Source organism: Dendrobates tinctorius, unplaced genomic scaffold (genome assembly GCF_039654945.1).
Source record: "Dendrobates tinctorius isolate UK_male_01 unplaced genomic scaffold, ASM3965494v1 ptg000060l, whole genome shotgun sequence".
In the NCBI taxonomy this organism is placed as follows: Eukaryota; Metazoa; Chordata; class Amphibia; order Anura; family Dendrobatidae; genus Dendrobates; species Dendrobates tinctorius.
In genome coordinates, this window is record NW_027361728.1 from 50,162,522 (window position 1) to 50,174,945 (window position 12,424).

At 44.4% G+C, this 12,424-nt stretch overlaps 1 protein-coding gene across 1 annotated transcript in view; it reads left to right on the plus strand.

Annotated features, from left to right (window-relative positions):
* Positions 1-12,424, plus strand: part of SI (sucrase-isomaltase) — a 511,413-nt gene that overhangs the window by 465,862 nt on the left and 33,127 nt on the right. Inside the window, exon 65 of the mRNA XM_073578947.1 lies at positions 10,300-10,448. Within this exon, the coding sequence (XP_073435048.1) occupies positions 10,300-10,448 (149 nt within the window). The remainder of the gene's footprint in view (positions 1-10,299; positions 10,449-12,424) is intronic.

Consider the following 12,424-nt stretch of genomic DNA (forward strand, 5'->3'; position numbering starts at 1 on the left):
TCCAACGCCACTTCTGCTGTGTGCACCACGAACACCTCTGCCAAGCTGCCCCCGGCCCGTACGGCTCGTGTGAGAACCATCACCGCTGCTGTGTGCTGGGAATGCCTCAAGCAACCGATTTACCAGAGTTGCTTGTTTATTAGCCAATATTAGGTCAAGGTTCTCCTGTGGCATGATGTTTTGTAATTTGCCTTTATAGCGTGGATCCAGGATGCTGGCCAACCAGTAGTCGTCATCGTTCATCATTTTGGCAATGCGTGGGTCCCTTTTTAGGATCTGCAAGGCATAATCTGACATGTGGGCCAATGTTCCCGGTGTCAATGATGCACTGCGAGTGCTGGTTGGAGGAGCACTTTCTGGCAAATCCACATCCCTCCAGTCATGCACAAACCCTGTACCAGACCTTGCCACGCCAACATTTTCACTTGCCCCACGAGATGCATCCTCCTCCCCTAAGTAATCATCCCCATCCTCCTCCTCCTCCTCTTCTTCCTCCACCTCGTCCAGGAGAGGTCCCTGAGCAGACAATGGCTGAATGTCATCAAGGATTCCCTCCTCCTCTTCCTCCTCATCAACATTGGCTGCAGACGCCTGCTCCTTAAGGTGCGTCAAAGTTTGCATGAGCAGACGCATAAGTGGGATGCTCATGCTTAGGATGGCGTCGTCTGCGCTTACCAGCCGTGTGCATTCCTCAAAACACTGAAGGACTTTACAGAGGTCTTTCAGCTTCGACCACTGCACACCTGTCAACTCCATGTCTGCTCTCAAAGTGCCTGGCCGTGTATCCTCCCACAAATGCATTATGGCCTGCCTCTGCTCGCACAGCCACTCCACCATGTGCAGGGTGGAGTTCCACCTTGTTGCAATGTCGATAATGAGGTGGTGGTTGGGAAGGTGGAGCAATCGCTGCAGCTTCTGCATACGAACGGAGTGTACAGGCGACCGGCGGATGTGCGCGCACAATCTTCGCACCTTCTTGAGTAGGGCTGTTAACTCCGGATAATTTTTGAGGAAGCACTGCACCACCAGGTTCAAGGTGTGAGCCAAGCAAGGTATATGGCTGAGTTTTGAAAGGGCTATGGCTTCCACAAAATTACGGCCGTTATCACTAACTACCTTGCCTGCCTCAAGATGTACACTGCCCAGCCATGACTCAGTTTGTCGCTTCAAGTACTCGGCCAGCACCTCGGCGGTGTGTCTGTTGCCCAAACACATCATCTGCAACACAGCCTGCTGACGCTTTCCACTAGCTGCTCGATAGGGGGACACATCGTGTGCAACAGTGGCAGCTGCAGATGGAGTGCTCGTACGACTGCGCTCTGTGGACGAGCTTTCGCTTCTGGAGGAGGAGGAGGAGGGTCGAACGCCTACAGCCAACTGTTTCCTATACCGTGGGCTAGGCAGCACTGTCCCACCGCCGCTGTCCCCTGTGGACCCTGCATCCACCACATTAACCCAGTGCGCAGTGATGGACACGTAACGGCCCTGGCCATGCCGACTGGACCATGCATCAGTTGTGAGGTGCACCTTTCCGCTCACTGACTGCTTGAGTGCATGGACAATGCGGTCTTTCACATGATGGTGGAGGGCCGGGATGGCTTTGCGAGAGAAGAAGTGGTGACTCGGTAGGTCATAGCGTGGTACTGCATAGGCCATGAGTTCGCGGAAAGCTGTGCTTTCCACCAACCGAAAGGGCATCATCTCAAACGAGATTAGTTTGGCAATGTGGGCGTTCAAACCCAGTGTACACGGATGAGAGACTGAGTACTTTCTTGACCTACTCATAGTGTCTGGGAGGGTGAGCTGGACTTGAGAGCTGCATATGGTGGAAGTAGCGGTGGACAGGGCGGACTGAGAGAGGGTTGATGATGGTGATGGAGTTGGTGTTCTTTCTGATGGCCTAGAATCAGTCTTTCGTTGATATAACAGTGGGATTCCCTGACTGCTGTGGCCTTGCAACGACACCTCAACATTTGCTGCTGTGCTAACCGGTGGGCTTACAGTGGGGGAAACAATGCAGCGTTGCTGACTACCTTCGTTGTGATCAGTTGCACATGTGGCACTTGAGGTTTGGTGTTGTGTCCACGCTTGCAAGTGCATGCTGGTTAAATGTCTAAGCATGCAACTGGTATTCAAATTTTTCAGATTTTTCCCTCGGCTAAAGGTCTTTGCGCACTTCTTACAGATAACCTTGGCCTGATCATGAGGATTTTGGTCAAAAAAGTGCCACACTGCACTCTTCCTACTTTGGCAGACATTTTGCGGCCTAGCACGCTGTGATCTTTTGACCGTCTGGACAAGCTGTCCAGCAACTCTTTTGATGTTTGGAACCTGTCTTTGGAGTGCTCCGGTCCTGCCAGATAACAGCTGTTGCGATGTCGATGTCTGCTGTGGATGCTCCTCATCTGAGCTATTGGAAGCAGCACCCTCTTCCCCCAATGGATGCCAATCTGGGTCAACAACTGAGTTATCCATCACCTCCTCTTCTATGTCATGTGCACCTTCCTCTGTGTCACCGTGTATGGTGGTATAGTGTGCGGGAAGGGGCACCTGAGTCTCATCAGGGTCAGAATCTGGCTCTGTACACTGCGAGGACAATGTAGTGCTCTGAGTGAATGTACCAGCAGAATCATCCATCAGCGGCTGTGCATCAGTGCACTCCATGTCAGATTCATCTTGGCCTGGGTAATTCACCATTTGACTTGATAATCCAGGCATGGTATGTGAAAACAGCTCCATGGAGTAATCAGTAGTATGGCCTGCGTCATCTTTCAATCTTGGTTGGGGTGAAGGACACAAGGAAAGGTGTGGTTCATGAACATGAGCCTCCAATGACGACTCAGTGCTTTTACTTTTTACAACTGAAGAAGAGGAGGCGATAGAGCTGGAGGCTGAGTCAGCAATGTAAGACAAAACTTTTTCCTGATGCTCTGTCTTTAAAAGCGGTTTGCCAACTCCTAGAAAACTAAGCATTCGAGGCCTTATGTAGAAAGACGATGACGCAGGCTCAACACCTCCTGCATTCGGTCCTATTTTGCTCTTGCCACTACCATCAGATCCACCACCAACACCATCATTACCAGCTGCCAACCCCCCGCCCAATTCCACGGCCTCTTCCACCAGCCTTCCTCATTTTTGGTAGAAATGTAGACAAAATCCAACAAACTATATAGTAATGTAAAACAAGGTACAAGGTGTCTATAGGACAGGGGAGATTTTGAATTTCTGCAGACACTTGTGGACACTGGACACTTTTGGATTGTGTGAGGCCCACTGATATCTGAGCGCTATGTCACAGGCTCGATGGCACAGCTGTGACAAAAGTGACGAGAGGATAAGGGAGATTTTGAATTTCTGCAGACACTTGTGGACACTGGACACTTTTGGATTGTGTGAGGGCCACTGATATCTGAGTGCTATGTCACAGGCTCGATGGCACAGCTGTGACAAAAGTGACGAGAGGATAAGGGAGATTTTGAATTTCTGCAGACAATTGTGGACACTGGACACTTTTGGATTGTGTGAGGCCCACTGATATCTGAGCGCTATGTCACAGGCTCGATGGCACAGCTGTGACAAAAGTGACGAGAGGATAAGGGAGATTTTGAATTTCTGCAGACACTTGTGGACACTGGACACTTTTGGATTGTGTGAGGGCCACTGATATCTGAGCGCTATGTCACAGGCTCGATGGCACAGCTGTGACAAAAGTGACGAGAGGATAAGGGAGATTTTGAATTTCTGCACACACTTGTGGACACTGGACACTTTTGGATTGTGTGAGACCCAATGAATATCTGAGCGCTATGTGACAGGCTCGATGGCACAGCTGTGACCAAAGTGACTAGAGGATAAGGGAGATTTTGAATTTCTGCACACACTTGTGGACACTGGACACTTGGATTGTGTGAGGCCCAATGAATATCTGAGCGCTATGTGACAGGCTCGATGGCACAGCTGTGACCAAAGTGACGAGAGGATAAGGGAGATTTTGAATTTCTGCACACACTTGTGGACACTGGACACTTTTGGATTGTGTGAGGCCCAATGAATATCTGAGCGCTATGTGACAGGCTCGATGGCACAGCTGTGACCAAAGTGACTAGAGGATAAGGGAGATTTTGAATTTCTGCAGACACTTGTGGACACTTTTGGATTGTGTGAAGCCCACTGATATCTGAGCACTATGTCACAGGCTCGATGGCACAGCTGTGACAAAAGTGACTAGAGGATAAGGGAGATTTTGAATTTCTGCACACACTTGTGGACACTGGACACTTTTGGATTGTGTGAGACCCAATGAATATCTGAGCGCTATGTGACAGGCTCGATGGCACAGCTGTGACCAAAGTGACTAGAGGATAAGGGAGATTTTGAATTTCTGCACACACTTGTGGACACTGGACACTTTTGGATTATGTGAGGCCCAATGAATATCTGAGCGCTATGTGACAGGCTCGATGGCACAGCTGTGACCAAAGTGACAAGAGGATAAGGGAGATTTTGAATTTCTGCACACACTTGTGGACACTGGACACTTTTGGATTGTGTGAGGCCCAATGAATATCTCAGCGCTATGTGACAGGCTCGATGGCACAGCTGTGACCAAAGTGACTAGAGGATAAGGGAGATTTTGAATTTCTGCAGACACTTGTGGACACTGGACACTTTTGGATTGTGTGAGGGCCACTGATATCTGAGCGCTATGTCACAGGCTCGATGGCACAGCTGTGACAAAAGTGACTAGAGGATAAGGGAGATTTTGAATTTCTGCAGACACTTGTGGACACTGGACACTTTTGGATTGTGTGAGGCCCACTGATATATGAGCGCTATGTCACAGGCTCGATGGCACAGCTGTGACAAAAGTGACTAGAGGATAAGGGAGATTGGATTGCTTTTAAAAAAGCAGTTTGCAGAGCAGTGGGTAAACAGCAATGCCAGCCTGTCAGGAAGCCTTAAAAGGCAGCCCAACAACCAACACCACTGATACACCACAATATAGCCTCCCCTTGTACTGCACACATAGTGACTGGTGTGTTGTGCAGGCCAAATCGCTAGCAGCAGAAGCAGTTTTTTTTTCTTCTCAGCAGGACAAAAAAAAAATATTGGGATTGCTTTTAAAAAAGCAGTTTGCGGAGCAGTGGGTAAACAGCAATGCAGGAATGTCAGGAAGCCTTAGAAGGCAGCCCAACAACCAACACCACTGATACACCACTGTATAGCCTCCCCCTGCACTGCACACACAGTGACTGGTGTGTTGTACAGGCCAAATCGCTAGCAGCAGAAGCAGTTTTTTTTTCTTCTCAGCAGGACAAAAAAAAACAATTGGGATTGCTTTTAAAAAAGCAGTTTGCGGAGCAGTGGGTAAACAGCAATGCAGGAATGTCAGGAAGCCTTAGAAGGCAGCCCAACAACCAACACCACTGATACACCACTATATAGCCTCCCCTTGCACTGCACACACAGTGACTGGTGTGTTGTGCAGGCCAAATCGCTAGCAGCAGAAGCAGTTTTTTTGTCTTCTTCCCTGCCTAACGCTCTCCCTACAGAATCAGCAGCAACCTCTCCCTATACTGAGATCGGCAGAAGTAAGATGGCGGTCGGCGTGCACGCCCTTTTATACCCCCTGTGACGCCCACCAAAGCAAGCCAATCACTTGCATGCCCTTCTGAAAGATGGTGGTGACCCCTGCCTATGTCATCACGTTGCCCACAGTGTCCGTGGATCCTGATTGGCTGAAAAAGAGCGCAAAACAAACTTTTGAAACGCGACTTTGGCGCGTAAGTCGCCAACCTCGTGGCCGACCTCATCCTAGGGTCGGGTTTCGTTTCATGAAACCCGACTTTGCCAAAAGTCGGCGACTTTTGAAATTTTTCGACCCGTTTCGCTCAACTCTAGTCATCAGCATAGATGTGATACTGCAAGCCGTGAGATTCTATGAGCTGTACCAGTCCAAAGGTGTAAATGGAGAAAAGCAGTGGCGCTAGGACTGAATCTTGCAGGACTCTGACAGATAGGGGGTGAGGTCAATAGGTGGTGTGTGAGTGGGAGACACTGAATGTCCGGTCTTTTAAATTTGATACAATCCAAGATAGGACCATTTCTGTGATGCCAAGAGATGAGAGGGTCTGTAGTAATAGGGAGTGGTCCACTGTGTCAAAGCCAGAGGACAGGTCCATGAGGAGGACAGAGTAGTGTTGCTTGGCTTTGGCAGTCAGCAGGTCATTAGTAAAATTAGTTAGGGCAGTTTCAGTAGAGTGATGTGGCTGGATGTCAGATTGTAAGCGGTCAAAGAGGGAGCAGGAAGAGAGGTGGGAGGACAGTTCGAAATGGACATGTTGTTCCAGTAGTTTTGAGGCAAAGGGGAGAAGTGATATGGGGCCATAGCTAGATACAGAGGGTCAAGAGAGGACTTTTTGAGGAAGGGTGTGATTGAGGCATGTTTGAAGCATGAGGGGAAAACACCAGTTGTTGATAGGTTGAAGAGATGGGTTAGAGTTGGGATGAAGACTATAGTGAGGATTGGGATGAAGAGTGATGGGATCGGGTTAAGGGCACAGGAGGTGAGATGTGATTTCGAGAGTAGGGCAGAAAGTTGGTCTTCTATAATGGTAGAGAAGATGGTTTTGGAGGAAGGGGGCTGAGTAGTTAGTTCTTTGGTCAGGCTGGTGTGCCAGGCTTGTCTGTTGATTTTGGGAGCTTTGGTATGTGTGAGAGGAGTGACAGATTCCAGAGCTGCAGCTATTGTGATGTTATACAAAGCAGCAGCAATGTCCACATTGTGTAAGGAACTTATGTCTGTAAGAGGGAGAAGAGATTCAGAGAGTGAGTGTAGATCGAGGTGTATGAGATTTCTGTGAGGGTGTGCAAGTTTGTGGGGTGGGGATTGTGGACCTGGAGAGGAAAGGGAAGAGAATGAAAGCAGGCTGTGGTCAGAAAGAGGTAGAGGTGAGTTAGAGAGGTTAGATAGGGAGCAGAGGTGAGTGAAGATGAGGTCCAGTGTTTGGCCATTTTTGTGAGTGGGTGCAGAAGACCATTGACTGAGGCAGAAGGAGGAAGTGAGAGATAGAAGTTTAGTGGCAACTGAGAGTGAAGTGTCAATGGGGAGGTTGAATTCACCCATGATGATAGTGGGGATGCCAGCACAGAGTGCACCTAAAAGAATGGGAGGGTAACAGAGGGTGGCAGTGGGATGTGGGTGAAGGAGCAGTTATCTGACAGGAGAAAAACAGTCCCTCTGCCATGCTTACTGCTGGGGCGGGGTGTGTGGGAAAGGTGGAATCCACCATATGAAAGTGCAGCTGGAGAGGCTGTGTCAGAGGAGGTGAGCCAGGTTTTGGTGATAGCGAGGAAGGAAAGTTTGTTAGTAATGAAAAGATCATGGATGTAGGACAGTTTGCTGCAGACAGAGCGAGCAATCCATAGAGCTCTTGTTAGTGGGACTGGGGAAGTGGGGGCTGGGCGATTGGATAAAAGGTTAGAGAGATTATGGAAATATGTGATAGAGTTTGGATGGGAGGTAGACTCGACTTCCCTGTGGGGAAGTGGTGAGGAGGGCCAGGATTTGAAGAGATATCGCCGGCAGTGAGGAGGAGCAGAGAGGGTTAGCAGATGGGATCAGGAGGGGACATGAGGGGACTGTCTGTGTTTGGTGACAGAGGATTGTATGTTGAGGTACAGTTCTGAGGAGGAGATGAGATGGATGGGGAGGATGGAGGGAGAGAAAATAAACCAAAAAATATCAAACATACACATATCTGGTATTGCCACATTCGCCTGATCTACCAATATATAAAAAAAAACATCCGATCGTTAAATGGCATAACAAGAAAAATAGTCAAAATGCCAGTATTACTTTATTTTGGAAGCTGCAACACTGCATTAAAAGGCAATAATGGGTGATCAAAAGATTGTATCTGCACCAAAATTGTATCATTAAAAATGTCAGCTCGGCATGAAAAAATGTCAAACATTCGATTGTAAGGTGACATTAACCCTTTGTTAGATTAACCCATTCGCCACTGCTACAGGGCAATGGGAAGCCCACACATTTTTTATAAACAAATTAACCCCTTAAAATAACAAATACAATTCCCAAATTTTGCACACAATGCAGCATCTAATTATTAGTCAAGGACATATAAAAAAACATGAAATGAAATGCTTTGCTGAATGTAAACCATGTGTCATTTCATGTCGGGTTGGGGAAGGATTTGATAGAAGCCGGCAATTTAATTAGCGGCTATTCTGCTATGAAGAACTCTGTGAAATATAAATATATATATTTATATATGTTTATCTCAATGACTTGTGGGTATATATATATATATATATATGCATTCTATGTGTCTATATCTATTATTTCATTTCTGTTATAAACCCTGTCATAGGGCTCCATTATATGTCCATTTTGCAAGGCGGCGAGAAAATCTCGCCATACGGATTACATACGGATACAGACTTGCGCAAAATATGCAACCACACCTTGCTTACGGATGACCTACGGAGCACTATTTAGGGGTCATTCATCAGTATTACGCCTGTAAACTACGGACCGTATTTTGCATCGTTTAGTGTGACCCCGGCCTAAATGTGAGTTGAGCATTACTGCGATCTTTCGGTGACAGAATGAACAAATCAGCAGCAGGTGAAGAACTGGTTTTATTTATTTTTTATGCTGCTCCTTGAGCAATTTATGTGATTAGACAACTTTCTTCTTCGGTTCGGTGCGATTACAGCGATATCAGATTTATGCTGGGTTTTATGTTTGGCTGCTTTCACAAACTAAAAGATGCTTTTTATTGCAAAAACTTGTTTTTGCATCAACATATTTAAACAGCTATAATTTTTCCATATTTTGGTCGACAGTGTCATGTGACAGGTTCTTGTTTGCTGCATGAGTTGATGTTTTTATTGGTACCATTTTCAGGCCCATGATTTTTTTTTATCACTTTCAATTCTGATTTTTAGGAGGTAGAATGAACAAAAAACAGCAATTCAGGAATTGTTTTCTTTTTTTATTGTTCTGCGTGTGGTAATATTGATAAGGCAGTTTTATTTTTGGGTCAGTAAGATTAAAGCGATACCCCATTTATATAATTTTTTGGTGTTTTGGCACTTTTCCACAATAAAAGCTAATTTATAGAAAAAAATATTATTTTTGCATTTCTTTATTCTGAGAGCTACAATTTTTTTATTTTTCCACTGATGAAGATTTATGCCAGCTTGTTTTTTGCAGGACAAGATGATGTTTTCAGCTTTTCCATTTGTATTTACATTCGTCTTTTATATTGTGTTTTATTGCACTTTTTGTTTGACGGTATGATGATGTACATATTTTTTTTGCTTCATTTTTTTCCTATTTCCTTCGTTATTTACTGAAGGGGTTAACTTGTTAAACAGTTTTATATTTTGGGTCGTTCTGCTTGCAGCGATACCAAATGTGTGTATTTTTTGTTTTTTTTTACATAAATGTATTTATTGGAATAATCTTTTCTTGCTCTTTATTTTGTTTTTGTAAAAACTTTTTTTAACTTTTTTACATTGTCTTTGAGTGGGACATCACTGTATAGTAGCAATGCAACTGCACTTCAGGGTATCAGAGCAGCATCTGTCAGGCAGGGAGGATGCGTGTCTGCACCTGCCAGACCGTAAAGGATCCAGTGGCCATTTTGTGGCCGGGGGTCACCATGGAGACCATCAACATAACTTGATCGCATTGCGTTGTGCCGTTCAAAGCAAACAGGGAGCTCACTCCTTCTGCAATGCTTCTCAATGTCGCAGACACTAGGGACAGCTGCATCAAAGGGGTTGTACATTAGAGATTGGTGCTAGCTCTGATTGTGGGTGTTGGAGCTGGGTTTCAGTTCTCACATAGAGCGGATACCCGCAATTTATCGCGGCAACGCTTGGTGTGAGCTCATGAAATCAAGGCCCTGTACCTTTATGGCAGTTTGCGGCAATGCACCTCCTGCTGCGCCATATATGAATGGCGCATGTTGGGAATGGGTTAAGGTGAATAATGTGATTTAATGCTACAAATTGTCCAGCAAAAAAGCAATCCTTAATACAACTATGTCAACTGAAAAATAAATTAATTTAGACCCTTGAAAGAATAGGAGAAAAAAAAGCACAAAAATGGAAAATAACCTAGTTATGAAGTGGTTATGAAGGTTCCTTTTTTTCTAATAATCATTTTTCCACCATTAAATAAGCACTGCCATTAACATTTGTATCCTTTTAATAAATTACAAGTGAGGGAATGTTGTTTATTTTATTTTCCTTAATATATTTCAGAGACAAGATCCTGTTAGCTTTGATGAACCATTCAAAGACATATCCAGAAATGTTCTGAACATTAGATACAAACTCCTGCCGTATCTGTACACATTAATGTATGAAGCACATACAGAAGGCTCTACTGTGATCCGTCCTTTATTGCACGAGTAAGTTCTTATGGAAAAATGTATATCATTACATCACGCGTAACATTGAGAAAAACAATGATAACTAAAAATAAAAGCACTTCAAGGGCCTGATTTGTAATAAATGATTGCACTTTCACAACTTTTTTATTACTTCTCCTCTGATAATATACAGTCATATGTTAAAGTTTGGGCACCCCTATTAATGTTAACCTTTTTTCTTTATAACAATTTTGGTTTTTGCAACAGCTATTTCAGTTTCATATATCTAATAACTGATGGACTCAGTTATATTTCTGGATTCAAATGAGGTTTATTGTGCTAACAGAAAATGTGCATTTAAACAAAATTTGACCGGTGCAAAAGTATGGGCACCTCAACATAAAAGTGACTTTAATATTTCGTAGATCCTCCTTTTGCAAAAATAACAGCCTCTAGTCACTTTCTGTAGCTATTAATGAGTTCCTGGATCCTGGATGAAGGTATTTGTGACCATTCCTGTTTACAAAACAATTCCAGTTCAGTTAAGTTTGATGGTCGCCGAGCATGGACAGCCCGCTTCAAATCATCGCACAGATGTTCAATGATATTCAGGTCTGGGGACTGGGATGGCCATTCCAGAACATTGTAATTGTTCCTTTGCATGAATGCCTGAGTAGATTTGGAGCGGTGTTTTGGATCTTTGTCTTGCTGAAATATCCATCCCCTGCGTAACTTCAACTTCGTCACTGATTCTTGCACATTATTGTCAAGAATCTGCTGATACTGAGTTGAATCCATGCGATCCTCAACTTTAACAAGATTCCCGGTGCCGGCATTGGCCACACAGCCCCAAAGCATGATGGAACCTCCACCAAATTTTACTGTGGGTAGCAAGTGTTTTTCTTGCAATGCTGTGTTTTTTAGCCTCCATGCATAACGCCTTTTTGTATGACCAAACAACTCAATCTTGTTTCATCAGTCCACAGGACCTTCTTCCAAAATGTAACTGGCTTGTCCAAATGTGCTTTTGCATACCTCAGGCGACTCTGTTTGTGGCGTGCTTGCAGAAACGGCTTCTTTCGCATCACTCTCCCATACAGCTTCTCCTTGTGCAATGTGCGCTGTATTGTTGACCAATGCACAGTGACACCATCTGCAGCAAGATGATGCTGCAGGTCTTTGGAGGTGGTCTGTGGATTGTCCTTGACTGTTCTCACCATTCTTCTTCTCTGCCTTTCTAATATTTTTCTTGGCCTGCCACTTCTGGGCTTAACAAGAACTGTACCTGTGTTCTTCCATTTCCTTACTATGTTCCTCACAGTGGAAACTGACAGGTTAGATCTCTGAGACAACTTTTTGTATCCTTCCCCTGAAAAGCTATGTTGAATAATCTTTGTTTTCAGATCATTTGAGAGTTGTTTTGAGGAGCCCATGATGCCACTCTTCATAGGAGAATCAAATAGGAGAACTACTTGCAAGTGGCCACCTTAAATACCTTTTCTCATGATTTGATACACCTGGCTATGAAGTTCAAAGCTCAATGAGGTTACAAAACCCATTTAGTGCTTCAGGAAGTCAGTAAAAAGTAGTTAGGAGTGTTCAAATCAAGAAAATGATAAGGGTGCCCATACTTTTGCACCGGTCAAATTTTGTTTAAATGCAGATTGCACATTTTCTGTTAGTACAATAAACCTCATTTGAATCCAGAAATATAACTGAGTCCATCAGTTATTAGATATATGAAACTGAAAAAGCTGTTGCAAAAAACATAATTGTTATAAAGAAAAAAGGTTAACATTAATAGGGGTGCCCAAACTTTAACATATGACTGTAATTGTCAGAATGAGTATTTTAAATGTCTTGTATAACTTACTTAGTGATATGCACTAAGATGTAAATCTGCTTTTTACTACCCAAAAATTATAACCATAAAGTGCTCTTCTCATATTTTTTTACTTTATACAGTTTTAAAGAGTTAAAATGAATCAATGTTTTGTTTCTTATTTCTTGTTACA